At 35.8% G+C, this 24494-nt stretch overlaps 1 protein-coding gene across 1 annotated transcript in view; it reads right to left on the bottom strand.

Moving 5' to 3' along the window:
- Nucleotides 1–24072, bottom strand: part of LOC306868541 (uncharacterized protein) — a 37573-nt gene extending 13501 nt beyond the window's left edge. Inside the window, exons 1-4 of the mRNA XM_079414761.1 lie at nucleotides 23694–24072; nucleotides 20808–20909; nucleotides 373–455; nucleotides 60–197 (exon numbers count right to left, since the gene is read on the bottom strand). Coding sequence (XP_079270887.1) covers nucleotides 60–197; nucleotides 373–455; nucleotides 20808–20909; nucleotides 23694–23919 — 549 coding nt within the window. The 5' untranslated portion in view covers nucleotides 23920–24072. The remainder of the gene's footprint in view (nucleotides 1–59; nucleotides 198–372; nucleotides 456–20807; nucleotides 20910–23693) is intronic.
- Between the last annotated feature and the right edge of the window lie 422 nt (nucleotides 24073–24494).

Genomic DNA, 24494 nt, shown 5'->3' with positions numbered 1-24494 from the left:
TCACAATATGCATAAATATTTCATATCAATGTGAATACAATTATATTATCTAAACCTACCCCAGGATCAGCAAACACACGTGAGAAGGTTTGATGACTGAACACTCCAGTTTGGAGAACCAGGTCACCTTGGTCAGAACTCTGCCCACTCAGGACCAGCAGCTTGTGCACAGCTGGGTCAGATACAAGACAATGGATCTAGGACATAATAAGAGACAAAGAGGACATTTAAAACACATTAGACTATTAGAGTCGGTCTGTTTGCAGCAAGGATATACTTAGACAAGGTTATTCAGTCTAACATCAAATCTATTATTTATCTTTATTAGAAACCTATAGCAGCTTGTCCAGAGATTTTCTTTAAATAACTTACCTCAGAGATAACAGTATCTTCTGATGGGTTCACTAATACAACCGTTTCAAGAACATCACTTTTGTGGTGCAGAGTCCTTTGACCTGGAAGGGATACATACGTTTTTTCTTGTTGATATTAAGTTACAAGTTATTATTGTGACTAGACTCATTGAGCCTATTCATTATTTGAAAATCTCATCTAAAACAGATGCAGCATGGAGATACACACTAGTTAAAGGTCATCCTGTAACGAAAGAAACTCAAAAGAAAGCAAAAGAAATGAGCATCTGAGGCTTAAGCATTAGAAAAACTGTAAACATATTAATCTACTACAAATCCCTTAAGAGAAATATCTGTGCTTTCTATTAGCTTTTCAAAAAGTGTTAAGCTACTAGTAATTTGAATATTAATAATTTGAAGTAATTAAACTATATTCAAGCTATTATTTTTTAATAGTAGTTTGCAAAACTTCTAATTCAATACAGCTACTTCAGAGGGTAAAATCTTTTTAAAAAATATATAACTGTACAATGATATAAAATGAAATAAACAATTGTCATTTGTACTTTTTTGTACAGTGTCAGCTGTTCTTTTCTCACACAAAACAATGAAAGTTTGAATGAATGGATAAATAATTGGGTGATAACATCAAATTTGATTTAATAAATTTACAATAAATACAGGTCCTAATGCATAAAATAAGAATATTGCCTAGTTACATAACTGAATCAAAAACATAGTAATAAACTAAATATTCTGCTATAAAGAAGTCTGAAATGCCATGAAGGAACTTAACTTAGAGAATCTTTTTTTGATTCTGTTCATTTACTGTGTGAACAAAATGCTTCACCTGAATAAATCACTTTAAGATGAACTGATTCACTAAAATGAATCGCACTTCAGGACGAACCAATTTATTACAATATACCACACCTTCCAGCGCTACATATGCCAGAAAGTTGTTTAGGATGAAATGATTCTGTAGAACAAATCAGGCTTTCCATTACTACATTTGAGATAGAGCTCACTTAGTGATGAATTTGCATGTGCAATTCAATATGACATTCAAAATACAATATTCACTGGAAGTAGCTTCACTAGAAAAGGTTTGCTACTTTACTAGGAAAGTTTAGTTAGTTGCTCCCCAAAACTATATGCCAATATGCCAGAAAACTTATTCATGAATAGGGCTAAAGGCTAAATCATAACTTGCAGCCCAACACAGCAGCCAGAGCTTAATCTTTTAAAGCATGTTCCTTAACAACACTGTATTGATTTGTTCATTTGAAAGTCAAACATAGCAGTCGAGTGATTGATTAATGTTAATCAAAATGAATGTCCCTGCAGCAGGAGTAACACTGAAAGGCATAGCTTTCACTCACATCAATATTCATTCATTTAGAAAAGGACTCCCAAGATGTACAGAGCAGCATATCCACAGCTAAATGTCAACCTTAGTGCAATGTATTTCATGGACAGTCCTGCAAGAATCCTGTTAATGAGACATCATGGACGTTTGGATTACAGTCATAAGTAAAGGGTTTAGGGTTTTAAGTGTAAATTACAATAAGAGGATATCCATGCGAAGCTAATAAGGAAAAATCACATGACACAAAAGTCCAAACACATTTATCCTGTGTTTTCAGTTGTATAAAGAGTGTTATAAGAGCAGGGTGCATTGAGGAATTAGTGGGATAAGCAAAGAGCTGCTGAACGCAGCACGACTGGGGTTTGGACCAAGCTGGCCTAAGCCCAGCCTTGCTTCTATCAGCCAGATGGTATGAGAAGGAAGTACAGAAGTGAAAGTACAGCATATGTGAAGAATGGTGAGACAAATTTCACCAGGACGCACTGAATGCAAATAATACGGGCTGCCACGGAAACTAGTAGCTCCGACCCGGCTGCCCTTTGCCAAGTGACAAAGTACAAAGAAATGAGGGCGGTATGAGAGTCTCAGGCACTGCAGTTGCTCTGCCTTAGGCACAATGCTCAGAGCTACATGGGTCTATTGGCCTTGTAATGAATGCATTGTTTGCTCTTTGTTGTCTGATGAAAAGGATAAACAAATGTAAGTGATAAAAAATTACACATTTGACAGAATTAGCTGGACAAAAAAAAATCAGGGATAAAATATAGGCCTGATTTACAATTTTAAATAAATTCATTAAAAAAGTTAAATTGATTTAATTATTAAAATAAATAAAAAATAATTACAGAAGACCCTTTAACAACAATAGATTTATTCAGTAGCGTTTGTACTAGGATTATCTTAACAAAAGCACAATTTAATTCCTGTATTGACATGTTTAGTATTCAAACAGGAATCTTTGGCAGGATGTACCAAAAGGTTCATTACTTTTAAAAAATAGACAATTAGGCTTTAGCTACAACAGAACCATGAACCATGATTTGCTACTCGCATATGGCATTGGGGGGGTGGGACATTCTCATTCTAGAGAGTATTTGACTGGGTATGCAGGATGAGTCATACATTTTTTTTCTCTGGAAAAGAAAGACTGTACATTTTTTAAAATGTTTATATCTGCCAAAAGTGAAATTTGTTAACATTTGGAAGTAGATTAGCATACTGATGACCTCAAATGGATTTAAACACCACCACACTACTTTGCCATTTTAAATAAACAGATGGTTTTGCAGAGCGGTGTGTTCAGCCAGCTTCCAGTTTCCACTACTCCCTTTGGCACTTTTCCATAGTCACTGAAGAATGGGAAAGAATGTAGCATTGTAACAGTAGTCCAAAAGTCCAAGGTATCCAGTGAATCCATTAAAGAACAACTTCATAACTGCTGATTATTACTTAATGACATAAATTATATAGCCCAAAAATCTTAATCGCATTAGCATCATAAAACACTGTCATTTTCAAGAAGGTCTCGGTGTAGAGATTCAGTCCTACCTCACCTGACCCGATTGATATAAATATCTGCTCATGAACTCTAAAAATGAGAGCACTCCATTAAAATAAGCTCAAACAGTGCTATGGTAGAAGACAGACCAAGCATTCGCGCTGCTCCAGATATTTTGCTCTAGATATGGTCACCCAAGAGATTGAGGCCCGTGGAAGTTTGGGAACAGAATCGCCTCATCCGAGCATCTAAAACTGTCACTCATGCCACTGTCTTGTTCACTTTTGGGAGCAAATAACCTTGTGAACGGCACGTCTTGCTGTAGCTTGCTGTACTTTCATTAAACATAAAGCACCACGGGTGTTTGTTGTTATCTAACTACTGTAGCTAACTAGCTTTTCAGAACGGAGGGAATTAATGTTACTTTTGAAGGGCATATTATAATCCCATAAATGTGTCATCAATCCATTCTTAGTCCAGTCCTGTGGTTGAGAGAAGTATAATGGGAAACTTGAAAAATCCATTAATAATCAGAAATTATTATAAATTACACTGCTAGGCACCATCATTCCTGCAGATGAGCAATTTCTGCCACTGTATGTGATTTAAGTGCTCTATACAGCCCTAAAACAAGACTAGCACAAGCTGCCCAATATTTCTTTGGAGTCTGACGCTCCTTGTTGCATCTACACAAGAAACGAATGCCCTAGTTTCTTCTGGTAATCCTAGTCCTGTGATTTGGCAATGCTGAATGATTCTGCTGGTAAGCATATTAAAGCCTCTTTTATCACGGATGTGTCACTGAATCTCAGACAGCCACCTGGGTAAAGGGTGTGGCAGTGGCACAGTGACCCAGCAGGAGTGCATGTTGTGCCTATGTTATGCCTCATTTGCATGGACCGTTTCAGATTTCAATTATTATACTGGCAATACTGGTTCACAGAACTCAAAAATAGTAATGTCTAATAATAGGGATGTAACGATTCACTCAACTCACGATTTTTTTTTTTTAACAATGAGATTTAAGACAAATTATAAATTAAATGTGTCCTTTTATTGTTGCTTGGACAAAATGATGCACGTTTCTTAGTGAAACCAAAATAGAACACTATAATAATATACAATATATTATTGCTCTTTTGTTGGTTTTGATTGCTTCTATTGTCCATATTTGTAAGTCGATTTGGATAAAAGCATCTGCTAAATAAAATGTAAATATAATGTAAATGTAAATAACAAAACTAAATTTAAATTTTAAAACAAGCCCCAAATCAAATAACACAAATAAAAGAAATCTCTTCATATAAACAAAATAAGGCTTTTTCTGTGCTCTTTCCATTTAAAATTAGAGGCAACCGCTGCATTTCTAATCATGATCCAAACAAAGATGCTGCATACATGCAACATGAACAGTTTTTAATCTAAAACAAAAAAAATTAGATTGTATAATTTCGAAATTTGAAGCAAAAACAGAATGGTCTGACTTCAGTTTTGCAAAACTATACATAAAAAATACCTGCATGAAACAGAAACGGCAGACGAGCTGAATGAGACCCAGATTCACTCTCTGCCAGCAGGTGGCGCTTAAAGCGGTTCCTTGGTTTCCGCTGTAAACAAAGCAGCGCTGCACTTATGAACTTTAATATGCATTATACTGAGGCAAGATGAAAAGAAAAAATACCATCTAAACTTTTCTAAAGACAGTAAGTTCCCCTCATATACATACATTCATATAAACTCCTAATGTTATCCCTAATTGAATCACGAATTGTTTAGCATCTCAAACGATTTCAATCGTCACACATTTGAATCGATTTTCAACCGGCTCACGGTTAATCGTTACAGATGGCAGTCTATAAATGGATAAAAGACATAAGTGAAGCTGCTTATGCAATCAATTTTGCCTAATGAAATATTTAATAAGTATTTATGTACATATAAAATATAGAATTAGGGCCAATCAGTAAAATCAAAACCAATATAAAATGTGTAATAAGCACTTCAAAAATAGGTTGTTTTTAATCATTTAAAATAACTGTTTTCTGTTTAAATGTATATTAAAATGTAATTTACTCATTTGATGCCCAAGCTGAATTTTCGGTACTCATTACTCCAGCACATTAGGCAAGATGTGGGCTGCAGAGGAAGCAAGTTTTAAAGCAAGAAAAAGGGTACGAGAAGATTTTTGGTGCTGTACCACGGTTTCCTTGGGGTCCAGAAAACTCCAACCTAAACCTGAGCCAACTATGAGATCATGCCACCACACAGCCCATTCATTAGCATTTGAAACCACATCTTTGTGGTCCTGAATAAGGGCTGGATGTTTTTCCAACAGTGACGAGACTCCACAACACTGCAGCATTTCACAACAACGTACTGCTGAAGCTGCCACAAAGACTTCTTATTCTATACGTAATATGGCCACATAAATTTGGCATTTTAATAGGCAGAAACAAAAGAACAACAAAGAAACTAGAAGCTTGATAAGTGCATCTTTTAATCCTGATAATTGTGCAAAGATATAATATATACCTATAGCACAATAGTGGGCAAGCAGTTCAAATAAAAGAAATGTCATGAGTACATACCAAGTGATGGAAAAATACACATGCTGAGATGTTAATAACAGGTTTTAACTGCAATATAGAGGAGTGCTTATGAAAGCATGTAGAAAAGAGTATAAATAGTGGACTCTGGAGTTGGGGCCTTTTTATCTGACTGACGGCCGGATTAACGTAACGCAGTCATAATGGTGATAACATGGTGAGTAAATTAAGGCCACCTATATTAGTCGAAATAAACCTTAGTTAAACCGAGAAACACGCTTGTAGGTTCTGCTTCCCTTTAATGCAAGTTAGTTAATCTGGCAAGCCATTACTTAACCTTAACAACGAACTAAAATTAAATAACGTTACTGAGGTAAAGTGCGTAGTCAACAACGCTGTTTCAGTTGAGATTTTAAACAGTATTTTCATGAACTTCTTTTGTTTGTTCTTTTCAAGTTTCTAGCCTAGATTTCGTCTGCAATGTGTATTTTGGAGCCTTTCCTTGTGAATGCCATCAATGATAGCATCAACTGGTAAGTTAATAATGTCAGTTAGCCGAAGTTAACGGACACACAAGCATAATGAAATTTATTTTAAAAATTTTATTTATTCCTGTCATCAAAGCTGAATTTTTTAATTACTCCAGTCTTCAGTGTCACTTGATCCTTTAGAAATCATTCTAATATTCTGATTTGCTGCTCAAAAAACTATTATTATTATTATTATGTTGAAAACAGCTGAGTCTAATTTTTTCAACAATTAAAAATAATATCAGAACTAATGCTCATGAGTTATTGTGATTTTTATGGGGTAGGGGTGGTAAAAATCGTGGATTACAGTACTGTACCACAATTTGATTGTTTTTTACAGGTATTTTTTTTTTAAACTACATGAAAATAAACACTACAGCACTGATACTGTAAATGAAAATACGGTAATAATACTGTAAATGAAAATATGGTAATAATACTCTAATTGAAAATACAGTAAAGCCATTATAATACTGTAAACACAATTACAGTAATAATAATGTAACCGTTTTTACAGTAACTTACTGGCATCCAGCTGCCAGTAAGTTACTGTAAAATTTACAGCAATCTTTTTACAGTGTATGATTAACATACAATGAGGTAAAAGATCTTAAACCAGAACAAGCCACAATTTACACAGGCCAAATTTGACCAAAGTGATTCAACAGCAGTGGAGGAATTCTCACTGCAACACTACAAAGGATAGAGAGGGTGATCCTCCCACAATGAATTTGCAAGCTCCCAAGGATGATGGCCGTTTGCGCACTCACCCACATACCCACCAACACAAACGGCCTTCAAAACACTGAATTAAAGACTGAAATGTCTCACCAAAGGGTGAGCTTGGAGCAAATGTGAGAGTATAACATCATATCACCTTGCATTGACCGTGAGCAGTTCACACCAAGAGCTTGTGACATCACATCTCTTTTTCAACTCATTTAACTCGATCACAACAAGTCTGCGCTTTTGTGCAGGTCAACCACTCTTTCATCAAGACCGCTCAAATTCTCCCAATATTGAAAGCTGCTTTAATACAAACTTAATGAGCAGTTGCCATGAGCTGTTATATAGAGTTCTACCGGTATACATTTAAATCGGTTGATGAGCTGACAGAGTAAACAAGTAAATTACAATTTAACGGTTTGTTTTGACCACAGCAAAGCAATCATTCTGATCAAATGTTTGAGGACACAGACAGACAAACCTGCATGCCTGTCTAAGAGATTCATTTGTAATTAAAAGTGCTACAATCCATAAACGGGCACCTGCCACTTAAATTGTGTCCCTTTCCGCTGAGTAATCCACCAATGAGAGGTTGTTTGTCTCAAATGACCGTTCCTAAATCCGGAAGGATTATCCAATAAGTCCAAAGTTGAGTTGCTAATATTTTGTTGGACCATTCATTTATGTTGTCCATGGAAACTGTGGGACGAAAATGGCTGTTCCATTCTCAGCATTTTCCAATATCAAACGGAACAAAGCATGAGTCACTTTGGTAAAGCCTAGTCGCCCTTGTCGTTAATGTCTTCAATGGCCCATTTTTACTCTGTGGCAGATGGACGTGCCCTTCAGTGTCCTAACATTGAGCCTTGCATCAATGATATCATGAAAGCTTAATAAAGAATCTCTCTAAAGCCTATAACCAAGCACACTGCCACAAAACAAGGGCAATTAAATAAGATTCTGTATTTTGAAGGAACTTTCATCTCATATTATAATAAAGACACTCAAAGTAAAGCAGGTCTACTAAACCATACTTTGCTTTAGGCTACTACCAGTACCAATGGGACAATGACTCAGCAGCTAATGCTGTCAGTGGGTGTTTCTCTATGTAAAAATCCCACCCAGACAGTTGCATCAGAAACGAGAACTAAGGAACTACTGAATCATTTCAGCACTGAGATGACAAACAAATGTACTTAAAATAGTCCCCAGTATCTCCTTAAAAGTTAACATGATATCAATGTATCATTTATGATATCAATTAGAGTACGTAGATAATTTAGTTCAAGCAGGTCTTATTTGGTTCATTGATGTTTTTGTACTCCTATGATATCGATAAATTCAGAGTAAAACAGTTTTACGACTCAAATGTCAGCTGTGCCGAATGAAGCAAAAGAGTCGTTTTGTGGGTTTAATTGGCCTCCACAATGATATTCAAACATGGAGTGAGTCATCCATTTAGTCATTGTTTTTCGTGAATGGTCCTTCGCAGCCAGATGCAAAAACGTATTGCAAACAGAAAGAGAGAGAAGGGGAAAGAGAAAAGGAGTCACAGACAGCAACGCTGAGTCACGGAGCAGCAGACGAATCAGTGGCTGTAAAAACTCACTGACAAGCCAGACAGCATTTTGGGGCATCTTAATTGATTGCTAAATGTTTATAAATGTCTCAAGAGTTTGTACAATTGTATATTGTTGAATTACAGCAAATAATAGTCTGAACTTAGTGGAATTACTTTTTAAAAATAAAAAAATGGTAGAGATGACTCAAAACTGTTTTTTTTTTTAAAATATGAACTGAACTGCTTACTCGGGCAGCATTATAAGTTTAGTGGAATGCTGTCGGGGAAGGCATCTTACTAGATTTTGAGACAGAGACAATATTTTCCATTATTTTGGTTGTAATTTTATTGTAGAACGAATGAGTCTTTTGAGTCGGCTCTTTTTAGTCAATCAAAAACAGACAGCAGGACTAGTGCAGTCCGATTGCCGAATGGATGTGTGAACAGTGTAGTCCTATAGGCCTACCAGAACGAATGACTCAAATCAGTTCTTATTAGTAAATTTAAAAAAAAAACAGTGTGACTAGTGCAGTCTGATTCTCAAACGAATGCCTCTTTTGAGTCGGCTCTTTTTACTGAATCAATTCATACAGCAGTCCTTATGACCTGGCTCTTTAAAGTAAATCATAGACTGTTGAAGAACTATATGACTCATTAATCAGAAAATCTTGAGTCGGTTCTTTTTAGTGAACATATCGCGCGACGACCATTGTTTTCTGATTCTCAAACGAATGAATCATTTGAAACGGTACTTTAATGAATCAAAACCTACAGTGGTAAATTAAAAAGAAACGTCAGTCGGAGCGGTTATTGTATTCAAATGACTCATTAATAAACCGCAGGTTTTACTTTATAACTAGAAATGTAATGTCATCATGAACTAATGAGAGCACCTGTGTTATGTAATATTTAGTAGGGATAATAAGACAGTGCATTTGCTGTCTGTCCCCTAGGCTACGTTTTAATGGCATTTGTGATATTTTTTGGAATTAACTGAAATGTTACCACATTTAATTTTTTTAATATATATTTTATTGCGTTTAATTCATCTAAAATATCTGCGAAACCTAAGTTTCAATATCTTTCATAAGAATATTTTGTGGAGATGTAAATCTAATTAAATCTCTTTTGTCCAAATTTTTCTCTTACAGAAGTAGCTACTAAAAGAATCGTTAATGAACCAAAATCGTTCAAATAATTTCACCAACTTCAGATCATACCTCACAACTTCTGTGCATAATATATTTCTCCAAAGACGTACACGTTTAGCATCTTAAGACAGCCTCCCTAAAATAACTCGCTGTAAAAGTGCGTCATGCAGCAAATAATGACTTCTCGTGGTCATTTAGCACAAGCACAAAATAATAAAATAACAAGACCACTTCAAATAGCTACTGTCAAACGCACAAATAATTTCACAACCTGTTAAATAATAAAAAATAAATAAAATAAAATTCAAGGCAACATATAAAGTTAGCCCGTCCGCGCGACCTCTCCGCCAACGTCAGTCCATCACCTAAATTAATCCGGTTAGTCTGGATAAAGCACGGGAAGGTGTTGATCGTACACACTGTCCCCCAGACATATGTCGCAATTACAGGTAGATTTAAACGACTGTCTGGACATTTAATTACCTAATTCTTTCGTCTTTAGGTATCGCGACTGAAACTCATCATAATGCGTATGTCTCGCGCCCCATAAGCCACGAGTAGCTACGCGACCAAAGTCATTAATAATAATAACGTCAAGAAGACAAATATGCGGTCAAATAAGGATACGCACCCTCCGCGACGTCAGTCTCATAAAGCAAAGTGTCATTGACTGTTTGCATTGCAAGACTCTTCGTCCGGACCACTGCGACACTGCGTAGAGTCGCGCCAGAGACCGCATCGCACGCTAGAACGCTGTCTCTGTAGTCAGCATGACAGAAAGTGATACATACCGTATGCAGAAGCGGGCCACTTTAACAGAGCGTCGTGTGTCTCGCGACTGATGGGTGTTCTGGAGCGCAGTCACTGCTGTGTGTGTATGTGGGAGTGGCCGGAGAGTGTGTGTGGGTTGGCAGATTCGGGTTCTCGAGGAGAGCGGGATGGTTGCAGCAACTCTGGCTGCAGCCACCCGCCAATTAAACTACAGATGCAGCTACTGTCTGAAGAAGAGGGGTTAGGCGGGGAGGAGGGGGAGTTAGTGATACTTTCAATGCACCACAAGTAACCCTTTCATGTCTAATATTATATTACATTATATAGGCCTATCGCATGTTATATGCAATTTACCCCTACAGGCCCATTATAAACAACTGGCATCCATTCTTATACTAAACTAAATAGGTGAGTAATGCACTGATACAGGTGAGTTTTTAGTATACATTTAATGCAGCTGGTACCTATTCATTCCAACAGCAGTGTTTTTTTTCTATTATGCTATATGCTTTATCACTAAGTTTAGCTGTGTGTCTTGTATTTTGTATCAATTCATGCATACAATCGACATTCTTGGATTCAGTCTCACTGATTTTTTTTTCTGTTTTATTGGTAGTTTGTGATGCAGCTGCATTGCACCGACCTCCCTCAAGCACTATATAAAGCCTGAAAGCGCTATATAATGTAAATTTGGTCCGTTGCGCATTCCACCCAGTCATGTGATGTAAATATGGTGCCATCCATTAAGAGACAGCCCGCTCAATATAAAATAAGGGGGTGTTGACACAGAAAGATTCCCATTGTTCTTCTATGTAAATGCACAAGTCGGACATATTTGACTGCTGCGCTAGCGTCTTTTGGTGCATGATGACATTGCATACTAAAATTGCAACACTAAAGTTAAAAGAAGTTTAAAGGGGTCATATGATGCAATTTCAGGTTTTCCTTTGTCTTTGGAGTGTTAAAAGCTGTTTGTGCATATATAAGATCCATAAAGTTGCAAAGACTTAAGTCTCAAACCCAAAGAGATATTCTATATAAAAGTTAAGACTTGTCCACGCCTTCCTAAAACACCTCATTCAAACACGCCCCCACAAATCTACGTCACTGTGTTGGACAATTTGCATAACACCGCCCAAATGTATACACAAACAAAGGCAGCGTAACTTTTATTCTCACTGTAGTATTGTTTCCGCTGCCGCCATGTCGTGGAGACGCTGTGTGTTTCCAAATATGGTAAGGGGCGTAACATTTCCGTCACATGTTTGAGATATTCGGCCAATCACAACGCACTGGATAGCTGGCCAATCAGAGCACATCGCGCTGTTCAGAACGATGAGCTTTGTAAAAATCGACACATTTCAGAAAGGCGGGGCCGAGAGGAGCAACAATAATGTACGGTCTGCGGAAAATGTTATTTTTTTTACTTTAAATGGTGTAAACACTGCATTACAAACACAAAATAATGTTATTTTAGCATTGTCATATGACCCCTTTAACTTTTAAAACTTTTTTTGTTCCACTGCCAAGCATCTGTGCGAAAGGTGCCTAAAAGACTGCTTAACTTGTGTAAAGCTAGACAGACATATTTGACCTGTGTTGGCATTTTTAAGGGTCTCATGACACAGCGTTGTAAAAAATGTGACACTCAACTTTTAAAAATGATCTGTTTTCGATTTGTATAAATGCCACTTTTTAGGTCAAGAAGATTTGTCAAAAAGTCAATAGGAAATCAAATGAAGCCTACTCTCTTTTACCAAGCCCTCTTATTTTCAGCCCCTCCATTTCAACCACCTGTTATAAGACTACTATCACATTCGAAAATGGATTCAGTCAAGTTCTGCCATACATTTAGACTCTTTTTCACCCAGAAATGTCATATAATTTCTTGTTTTTTATAGTTTATTACAGCCTTACTGAATGAGTGCTTGACCTGAATAAGGTTGCTGCAGGCACTGCATGGCTTTATGGCATGATGAGAGAATTGAATTTTGGTTCAGTGTTTTTTTTCTGCTGTGCCCATTCTGCCAGACAGGCCATATTTTCAATTTCCCCCTCTGTGGAGCAATCTTGATTTTTTTTATATGCTTTCCAGACATAATTCACAGTCAGATCAGCACAGATAATCAGCAAAGGCTCAATTTATGAAGATTCAATGTTTCATTTTATTTCTCATTCATATGGGTTGTGATTGTGAAATGAATAGAGCAAACTAATGATATTCTCTCTCACATTCCCTCTGAGTAATTCATTCATTCATGTAATTTAATTAATGATTAAATGCTGTTAAAATGCCCTGGAAAACGTATTGTCATTACCAATGCATACATCTAATGATTCATTAAAAACAACATACAGATGAAGTAATGCTAAAATCAGTGCCAGGTATTTTTTATGCTCCGGTTTAGTGCTTTGACTCAAACAGAATCTGCAGTGTTATCAATATACAAATCATAAATTATTGAGCAGCCTCAATTATGCATGACTGACTTCCCGCCGCTGTTCAGGATGTCAGCACAAATTGCATGAATGAATGGCTCTAAAACACTATAATATGTCTTTATGAACCACATTTTTTGAACCACAAAAAATATATATGGTCAGTAATTTAAATACAGTATATATACTACCATTCAAAACTTTCAGCAAATTTTTTCATGTTTTTGGAGGTAATTTATGCTGCATTTATTTGAAAATATACTTTTGAATATTCAAAATATAGTAAAACAGTAATATTTTGAAATATTATTACAATTTAAAACAACTTGATATCATTTGAAAATATTTCAAGATATAATTTATTCTGCTCATGGAAAAGCTTAATTTTCAGTCTCCAGTGTCACACGATCCTTCAGAAATCATTCTAATATGCTTATTTGCTACTCAAGAAACACTTATTATTATTCTCAATGTTGAAAACTTAATTTTGAAAACTTAACTCAATTTGAAACATAAATCTTTTGTAAAATTATAAACATTTTCTGTCACTTTTGAGCAGTTTAATGCATCATTGCTGAATAATATCTAATACTAATATCTTTAAAAATTCTTACTGATCTCAAACTTTTGAAAGGTAGTAGAATGATATATGAATGATATATACTATGATACATAATCTGAATATATAAACTCTTCCATATTAACCAAAACCCGTGATTGTTTCCAAAGCCAAGGCTAGCTACCAAACTGTACCAGTATCTCACTTCACTTATGGTTTGTGGTCACATAAACATTTTCACAAAAAAATGTTAATTGTATCACCTTTAATCAAATATTAAAAAATGCATAAAACTGCAAAAACGTTTCCAAGTCAAAACACAAATGATAATGTTTAATCAGCTTGAGTGTTTGTTTTGTTCCTCATTTCAGTGTCTGTGCGTAGCCATGAACGTCTCACTGGCCTTTTGTATCAGTCGAAAACAAAAGCCTGCAGAAGAATGCTCAAACAACTGAGGCTATTGTGTTTGTTCCAGCGCTTACAAATATTGTACAGCCCAGAACTGGATAAATTAATTTTCAGAGAGGAATAATATTTAGTGGATATATTTACCTCTTGAATTCCACCTTATTCCCTTAAAGTAACGATGTATGTGTATGAACTTTATCTTTTGCTGGTGTCAAGAGCAGCAGCCCTTTCCTGAGCACTTTTTATACTGAACACTGTAAAAAAAAATCCGTAAAATTTACGGAAAAAAACTGGCAGCTGTGGTTACCAGAATTCTACCATAAAAAATACGGTAGCAACGTTTTAGGTTTTACAGTTTTAACTTAAATTTACAGTTAAATACCGTAATTTCTTTAACTGATATAGTCTTAATATACCAACCTATTAAAGTACTGAAATCTGTTTTGTTCCTTTGAAATACACTGATAACCACCAAATGCAGGTGGTGATGAGAAAGTCATATGATGAGCCAAAGCCCATCACAAGCAACTTTTAAACAATAGAATATACAGAAGGTGCACAGTGTCATTCACACAAGCACTAAACACCATCATGGTGAGACTCATTAAACTGAAATATGCTATAAACATTAATTTAGCAACATTAGATGTAACATACAACCCTAATAAACATAACCGATAAGAAAAAACTAAGAAGAAACAGTTATTTCAAAGAAAAAAACGTCAAATTCAAACAGAATTTGAAATGGAATGCAGGGAATTCTGGGAACGTCCGTTTACGGTTTTTCCCTGTAAATTTTACAGGAACTTTCCGTTAACCATGTAACAGGTTTTTACCGTAGCATTTTCACAGTTTTTTACCGTTAAAATCACGATCATTTTTTACAGTGAATGCTAGTATTCTGCTTTATTTCATCACCTAAAATTCAGCATTTGTGTGGCATGAGGCATCTTCTGTAACATTGTTATCTTTACAGTCACATGTGATCAATTCATTGCATCCTTACTGAATAAACATATTAATTTCTCTAAAAAGTATTCATTTCTAAATTTAAAAAACAAATCTTACACATACACACATAAGTATGGAAGCCCGTTTGAATAAAAAATTAAAAAGGTAATTGCGACTTTTTTTCTCACAATTCTGATTTTTTTTTCTCATAATTGCATGATACAAACTCGCAATTGCGAGTTAAAAAGTCATAATTGTGAGATATAAACTCGCAATTGTGAGAGAAAAAAATCAGAATTGCAAAAGTCGCAATATTTTTTTTTATTTTTTATTCAGTGGCAGAAACGGGGCTTTCATACATAAGCTTATACTTATGTATGAATTTTCAGAGGTATGAAGTTTTGGCTTTGGGCCTTAATTATCAGTCTGTCTGAAAATCATGTGATCGTTCACTTCCCCCTCAGCATCAGGGAAATTCATAATTATGGCTCAGTGCTTGTATTATAAATAGGTCCTGCTTGAGGCTTCATCTCTAGGGTACCAATTTCCTTTGTGTGCATCCTGAGAGAAAAAGGAAAGAGTCAAATGGCTGGCATAAACTTGTACATAAGGACCCTTGTGCACTCCCAGTGATCCCATTAAAGAAAATGACTCCTTTTTCTTCCTTTTAAACAGCTAAAGCAAAGATTTTGTCTATGTGTTCTAAATTTACATCAGCAACGTAAGCAAAATAAGACTCTTAAAATACGTTTGGGGTCTCTAACTGATAATAGTGTCAGACACCATGAGAGGGAATGTCTGGGTCAGATTCTGGTTAGTGCTAGCAAGGTGCTGTTAGCTAGGACATTCATAGAAGTGATAGACAAGGTAAAGAGGGCATGGTTTGACTGGTTACTTCACATATTTCACCTACGCCAGATAAAAACTGCCTTAGTGATGAATGGGAATGCTAGCGCACAGTTTTCTTGTAGACTTGTGGGGAACATGTGACTCAGACGGGACTGGAAATATCAGAACATTTTCCTCCAGACCATTACCTTCCCGCCTGCAGACAATCAGTCTTCTCAACCGCTGACTCATAGAGCAGAACGGTGGTCGAAACGTCTCATTCGCTCTCTCTTAATAGGATATTTGAGGGGATGAAGCCTGTCAGCAGCTAATGCAGTGGTGGTCACAGTTTAATAAAAAGCCAATTATGCCAGTATCTGATATTACCAAAGTACAAACAATTCATTTTATTGCAGGCCGCTATTCCTGCTCAAGACATTCCTTAAAATACATTAAGATATCTTAAGTCCATATAGTGTCATATTAATTGGGTAACAACAGTCGCTACAATGTGCACATATACTTCTCTCCTCACAAAGTGCACTCATTAGCCCCTCACATCGACGCTCACCTTGACTCATGCCAAGATGCAGGTCACCATGGAAACATAGTAGAAGAAGAGAGGAGGTTGAGTGACTCAGTAAAAATGAAAACACTAATCATGCCGTTTCCTCTCCACCAGCTGCAGCTAAAGCTGACTGATCGAGGTCATTCCTGTTGTGATACACTTGATGTTTTTGATTTTAGATCGTCTGGGATATTGTTCATGCCTTGTTTCTTTGTTTGTCAGACACTGGAGGGATGAGTCCTGTTACACAGCACTTTTGAACTTACCTTTTGAAGATATGAATATGCTCTGGTCAAGCTGAGAAACTTAACACCAATGACAATCTCTACTAATGGGCTAACTTTCTATTTCGCTGTCTCTTTCTATATATGAAGTTAGCACAATGGGAGGGATTGACATTGTTTTTACACTCACCAAAGATTTTTTTATTTGATCAAAAATACAGTAAAATTGTGAAATATTTTTACAATTTAAAATAACTGTTTTCTCTATTAATATATTTTAAAATGTAATTTATTCCTGTGATGCAAAGCTGAATTTTAAGCATTATTACTCCAGTCTTCAATGTCACATGATACTTTAGAGATCATTCAAATGTGCTGATTTGATGCTTAAGAAACATTTGCTATTATTATCAATGTTGAAAACAGTTGTGCTGCTTATCTTGTTTTTTCAGGATTCTATCCAAGAAGATGAATAGAAAGTTCAAAAGAACAACATTTATTTGAAAGAAATTGCAAAAAATTTACTGTCACTTAAATTTAATGTGAACAAGTATTAATTTCTACAAATATTATTGACCCCAGGTTTTTAAAATTGTAGTTAATATAATGATACATATGATTTCCATCTTTAAAATGAGTGAGTTTAATATTTTATCTAATATATTCTGACATATATATGATGGGGACATGAAAATGTGCTGCATAATAGGAATGGCTCAGCTGTATCTTTTAGCCACTTGCAGTTCGTTAACAGGAAAAGCACAAAGGAGCAGCTCAGTTCTCAAAGGGCTTCAAACTGCTGAGTAACCCTCAGTTTAGTTCACACCCAAGAGCTGTGAGGATATAATCAGGTATTATAACTGATACTTACCAAAACAGATGAGAAGTTAGAGGATGTGGATGCAAGGAGTGTCTACCATTACAAAACGGTTGAAATATTATTGAATTATTTAAAAGATAGATAGATAGATAGATAGATAGATAGATAGATAGATAGATAGATAGATAGATAGATAGATAGATAGATAGATAGATAGATAGATAGATAGATAGATAGATAGAAATCTGTCTCTTTCCATCTGTTGTTTTACCTCTTTTTACATTTTCTGCATTACTCATAATCTCCATTAGATGGCAGCAGTTCATCATTTTATATTGATAAAGGAGATTTGTAAGGGAAGGACCGAGAACACCATAAAAACCCTTCCAGTATATCCTTATTAATAAAAAAAGAATTCAAGTTCAAGTGCTTATATGGCTGAAACAAGTAACAAAACATCCACCAGTCCTAGACAAATCAATTATTTTAGCCAATACTTTATCATTTTGTTTCCAATTAGAATAGAAACACATCTATTTGTGCCCTAGGACAACTGCTGAATTCCTCTTAGTTTGAATGTCATTGATCTATGCTAAGGTGCATGCGGAATATGATACGGTTGAATCGATACTGTGGTCCCATTTGCACCATCAGCCCGGGAGCCTCAGGCCTTGAGCCATAGAAAAGCACAATCTGAGACATCAACCTTTTAGTGGTTGTTAACCTTGTATCACCCCACAGACCAGTCATCACAATCTGATCTAAGCACACATCACGCCCTTCAGCAGGGTCAGAGGGCATAACTCCACCTCCCAAGCTTTATTCCATCCATTTTCTGTCACTGCAGTCTATTAGTGCTCTTTTGTTCTAACCCTAGTATTACTAGGCCCATATCGTGTTAAAGGGATAGTTCACCACAAAAATGAAAATTCTCTCATTAATTACTCACCCTCATGTCATTCCAAACCAGTAAGACCTTCATTCATCTTCTGAACACAAATTAAGGTATTTTTGATGAAATCTGAGAGTTTTCTGACCCTGCATAGACAGCAATGCAACTGACACGTTCAAGACCAAGAAAGGTAGTAAGGATATCATTAAAATAGTCCATGTGACATCAGTGGTTCAACCTTAATTTTATGAAGGTACAAGAATTACATTTCAATACTTTTGTCTGTTGCGTTGCTGTCTATGGAGCTCTCGGATTTCATCAAAAATATTTAAATTTATGTTCTGAAGATGAACGAAGGTCTTATGGGTTTGGAATGACACGAGGGTGGACAGAATTTTATTTTTTGGGTGAACTGCACTGAAAGACAGGTATGATATTTCAAGTAAAGTAGGAGAGATGTGCTACTTTTATAAGCTTTTGAACTTGGGTTTTTTTTCTGCCAGGCTTGCAATAATATTAACACACAAAAAACTCACATACTGTCGCAAAACACTGGCAACTTTGTGCAGGTTACATTGTGACACCAATCAATAAGGAACTGTTTTTTGTGAGTGAGTCATAAAATCGGAATTTTTAAACAGTTTGTTCAAACACTAATTCATTCAGGAACAAAACAAAGCATTGCCTGCATCCGAAAGTATTTTTTTAAATAGTAATTACTTTGTGGCCAATAAAAGGTTTGTTCTATTATTGTATGTAGTATGAATTTAATCCAGACATACTACATTGGTCATGTTGTCATTGTCATATGACCTACCAGCGTCAGCTGCATTGCTTTTTTGCCATTTACAAATTCTCTCCTGTGGCTTAATAGGACAGTAAAGTGTTCATCGGATCCACACATAAGAATCTCGCTGAAAGTAGTAGTGGGACTTTCTGCCTATTGTTTGAATACAGTCTACTCTGTTCACATACTGTTACTTCGCCTACTATATTAATAGGGAAGCATGCGATTTCAATTTGCAGCCTTAGTTTTTATGAATGAGTCACTGAATTGTTCACTCAGCTGTTTCATTAAAAAAATACTACTGTTGTTTGTTGCTAGAAGATACGCAATAGTTCTCTTATGGCTTCATTCTGAAGTATTTTTGTTGGCGAAACAAAAAGAGATAAAGCAACTGACAATATTGTCTCTAAAATGTAATTCACTCAATGTTAACTTCTTGTTCAGAGTAGAGTACTATAGTGACGATGTATCTTTGTAGGCCAACCCGGACTTTAGCATCATCCTGGTATCCTTGACAAAAACTCAAAAGGATTTTTTCTATTGGTTTTTGGATTATTGTAGAAAATAAGCTCTGTGACCAACAAAAGTTCAAAAGGTCAGAAAGCTCTCGGATTTCATCAAAAATATCTTAATTTGTGTTCCGAAGATGAACGAAGGTCTTACGGGTTTGGAACGACATGAGGGTGAGTAATTAATGAAAGCAATTAAAAACACAATGAGACTGTGAAAGCTAGTGAGTAGATGAGGTTTCCTGTTTGGTGTGTTGAAGTTTAATATTTCCCAATACCAACTGTTTTCCCATTTAGCCACTTGTTAACAACCGCCTTTTTCAGGATAAGTAAAATTGACAAGGTAATGTATTTTGTCATATAATAAATGTGAAAATATTTTGAGATTGTGTTAACCACAAACCTTATTTCACTCATTTAACAAAAACAAACGTTCAAAAAACCCCACTGACTTCAGAATGATGCACCCAGAAATGCTAAAATGATCTTTTGAAGGGTTTTGGCTTACAGGAATACATCATCTCTGCAGTGCTCTGTTGTTATATGAAAGCATTATGACATTCGCAGTTACTGTTGGTTTGAACATAATCAGTGATCATATGCAGTCCCGTGCCTATATATATTCAAAACAAAAGCACTCTACGCTAAATTGCATTGCCATTTACATGAAATGTGTCTCCAGCTACTGTATCATTCACCTCTTCTGACAGCAGATTAGGGTTTAAAATGGGTAGTAAAGCACTTTCTCAGCAGTTAGGAAATAAATAGCATTCTAGTCTTTGAAAAACAGCTTATAACTTTTATAAAACGGCCTGTCTTACACCGAGACACATTGGAGCCTTTATGATTCTGCCTCAGCTCAACACACTACACAGATCAAGGTCCGTCCCGCCCAGCACACACACTGCAGCAGTCAAGCACTGGCTCTGCAGCTCCTCTCCTCCTGACACAGCTCTTTGATTACCACTGTGCCAGGCAGTACAGAGGAAGCAGGACCCATGCAAACACACATGCTGGACTCCCCGTGGAGAGATTCTCAGTGCTGCATTAGCTGCATATCGTGTGTGTTATGGGAGAGCTCGCTGTAAGCAAGATCACCGCAGTGTGACCTTGGGCTGGCCTTATGAACAGCTTGACTCCAACTGAAATTATTTATTTATGTGTGGCATACTGGGAAATAAATGGAATTTTATGTCTTATTGTTCATTTAGCTTGAGCTTTATCTTTTTATACAGTATATTTTCATTTAAACTTCTGACTTCATTTGCATTCAACTCTACTGCAGGATCAAGATGTCATCCTTTCAATCGGACTGACCTCTGACCTCGGCTGAGAATTGGGCGGAATGTCTGGTTATGAAAAGCTGTAGTTGTTGGTCCAGCTCACATTCGGACACACTGATGTCCCAGGAACGAATACCTGCAGGTACAGAGAGACATGTGATATGATCAATATGAGCAAAGTACCTGAACTTTATATGTGTACACAATGTTCATTCACACCCTCATTTCACATAATGAGCTTTAGCTCATTTCCTCTTTTTTCATATACTGTATATCATGTTTTTTCATTATATTATATTATATTTTATATTATATTATAAAAATGTATAAATTTGTGTAAAGCTGAGTTTAAAATGGCCTCTTTTTGTATGTATAGCATATATTAACATATACTATTTCATTATTTACAAATTATATTACTTAATTTTGTACTATTACTTAGTATTTAAATGTGATAGCAATTTGTGTGAAAAGCTGAGTTCAAAATTTCACAAATTGCCTCTTTTCATATATAGTGTATATCAATGTACGTATATCATACCATTTTATTAACTGCAATTATATTGCTTAATATTTTATATTACTTAGTATTATGATGTAATATAACAATTTGAGTAAAAACGTTTTGAAAAATGTGCTACTTTATTCATATTAATATTTTGATCTATAATTGTAAGAACGTAATTGTGATAATAATAAGAAGAATATCTACATTAATTAATGCCTCAAAGTTTTTTTTTTTTTTTTTTTAAATAAACCTTTAGTTTATATTTAAACTGTAATTTTTCAACCCCAGTTTTTAGGTTGGTCTCAGACATCTGCCATATAGTTTTAAACATGAGCTTTAGTGTGTTGTGCTCAGAATATTCATTAACTGTTACATAAGGTCCCAAAATTTTAGATGTGTTTTAAGCTCCTACTGCGCTGAACTTCAAAGTCCAAATTGGAGAATTAGGGAATGAAATTAAATCTCTATGCCTCTTAACTCTCCTCAGCTGTGTCCTTCCTCCTCTATTCTTATAGAAAGAGATGATAGAGATGAAGGCCTATTTTCCTCAGATTCTGTTTTGCTTTGTAGATGAAGTGTAAATCTAGCAAACACTGCACTCAGAAATGCTGTGTCATTGGGATTTAAAACAGGTAATGACCGCAGAGATGAGCCGATACTTCTGTTTTCTCAGAATAAGACTTACACAGCCTATAGAAACACAAGACATTCCTTACAGTATTGATTTTATTCTCATCGATATGCTAATTTCTGATTAAGAGTCTGTCAGGAGGAATGGGATAATCCTCAGATTTCTAGACGTTCAAACATTAGAGAATGCTGCAGAGTGAGCATGTCAGGATTGTAAATGTACTGAATGTGAGTAGCATAACAAGTTTAGTAGACCCTGAATATTATGTTCTAATTTGGCTGTTTCTCAGGTTTGTGCAGCTGGCAGCTCTGATTTATTATGTTTTACAGTTAAAGACAAAATGCCAGTAGAAATGTTCATTCAGCAAACCAACTTTTATGAGAAGAAAAAGTTGGCAGATAAAAAAACAAAAAAACAAACATGTTTTAGAGTACTAAACCAAGAAGTTACAATAAAAATGAACCAGAACTATTTTCTTTTCTGAAATATGAAAACACTTAACTTTGTACTTGAAAATGTAATAAGCTTTCCTGTAAACTAGTTGATTTGTGCACTTAAAAAAAATAAAAACCACTTAAATTAAAATGTTATATTTATTTACTGCTTTTAAACCAAAGTACAAGTGATAACTATATTTGAACTTCCCTGCCACTTTTAATTTAATTATTAAAATAAAATACAATATTGTTGAAACCATAAAATACATTAGAATTCATCGAATTACTGTAACAAGCTAAAAAGATACAAAGACATTTTAATTAACAACTCTGCAAACAACGTCTATGAAAGATTTATATATTTTTAAGACATTTTGTGGCATAAGTTAAGGGCTAAAGGGCTCATTTTTTAACTGTTTATTACACATAGGCTTAAATGTTAGATGCTGCTTTGATGCTTCTATTGAATAACAGGTAAAGGTAACCCGTAGACACAAAAGCTAAATATATACACTTTGGGTACAAATTAAAGTGCTAATATGTATTACTGGTATTATGAGTAAAAAATATGTACATTGACAGCTTTGTACCTTTTTTTCTGAGACTGTGTGCACATTTTCCTTGACTATTTTATGCTTGAAAGAAAAATAAACACTGGGGACACTCCTACTGCCATAATTAATCACCGGCCTATAGTAAGTTTAAACACCTGCCCAAAATATAGTGGTAAATAAACAACATTTTCAACAACAATATCTCAAGATCCCTGTCCTTACAGACCATCAAAACTGCAGCTTCATCAATTTCATCCAGAAATGCCCAATTCATGGCGCAGTGCTCCGTGCAGTCAGGCGAGGTCGCCGCAGTGTGCTGCTGCTGCTGGAGCTAGTATGCAATGGTCTGATCAGATCATATAACGCTCCAAAGAAGTACACATGACAGACGATGTGTAGAAGTTACCGAATAATGTATATTAAGCAAATTATATCATTGGTAATCATTTGGAAATTAACATTAGCAACGTCGTTTGTTTAGGACTGAAGTACGTCAGAAATTAAATGACCACGCCCACCGCAGCACAGTATGCAGCCTAAATAGGTGTTAACTTGCGTTGAATGAAGTTAAGATGAAGTATGCAAGACATCTCTGTGATTTTTTGACAATATAATACCATGTAATACCATCACACCTTATTTAAATAGGTATAAGAATAAATTTGGTAGGTTATCTGTCACAATTCATTGTGAATAATAAACATTCATTCAACAAAATAATTTGATTTAAAAAAATAAAATAAAATAAAACCATAAGCTGTATTTATTGAACGTGTCAAATGAGGCTCACCGCGCTCTATGTGCTGTCTGGCGGTGTGCAGCTGGTGCTCTGTCGCGATCTCTCCGATCACGATGAGCATGTAGAAGTTTCCCTGGCGGGAGGTCGACTGGAGCCGCTCTTCGGTGCTCGTCTGCTCGCGCTCCTCGTCCTCCTCCACCGCTGCCAGCGCACCTCTCAGCGGGATCTCCATGGAAACAACCCCGCGCGTCGACGCTGGGCCTGCAGTTATCTCCATGACAACTGCTGCCACCTGCCCTGCTGCAAAGTTAAGACAGCGAGGGCTTCTGCTCAAACTATGCGAAATTAGGCGCTGTTTACCTGCGTCTTATTGGCTAAAAGACCATGCAGCTGTGTGATGTCACAGCTCGACGCCAAAAAAAAAAATAGCGCCGCGATGCAAATACGACGCAACATTATTAACTCGAATGTAACGGGCTGTGGTTTCAACAGTACCTCGACATGTGCAGTAAAAGTAGCCACGTGAATATTCCTCTGGAATTCAACTGTTGTAAACAAATAATTTATGATAATTAATAGTTAGCCTATTTAAAAAGATTCTATTGGTATTCCTGTCCATTACGATAGGTGGTTGACAAACAGACAGACAGACAGACAGACAATAGATAGATAGATAGATAGATAGATAGATAGATAGATAGATAGATAGATAGATAGACAGACAGACGATAGATAGATAGATAGACAGACAGACAGACAGACGATAGATAGATAGATTGACAGACGATAGATAGACAGACAGACAGACGATAGATAGATAGATAGACAGACAGACAGACAGATGATAGATAG

Source organism: Barbus barbus (genome assembly GCF_936440315.1).
Source record: "Barbus barbus genome assembly, chromosome: 50".
Classification (NCBI taxonomy): Eukaryota; Metazoa; Chordata; class Actinopteri; order Cypriniformes; family Cyprinidae; genus Barbus; species Barbus barbus.
The sequence above is the reverse complement of the archived record's forward strand: the minus strand, read 5'-3'. Positions and strand labels throughout refer to the sequence as shown.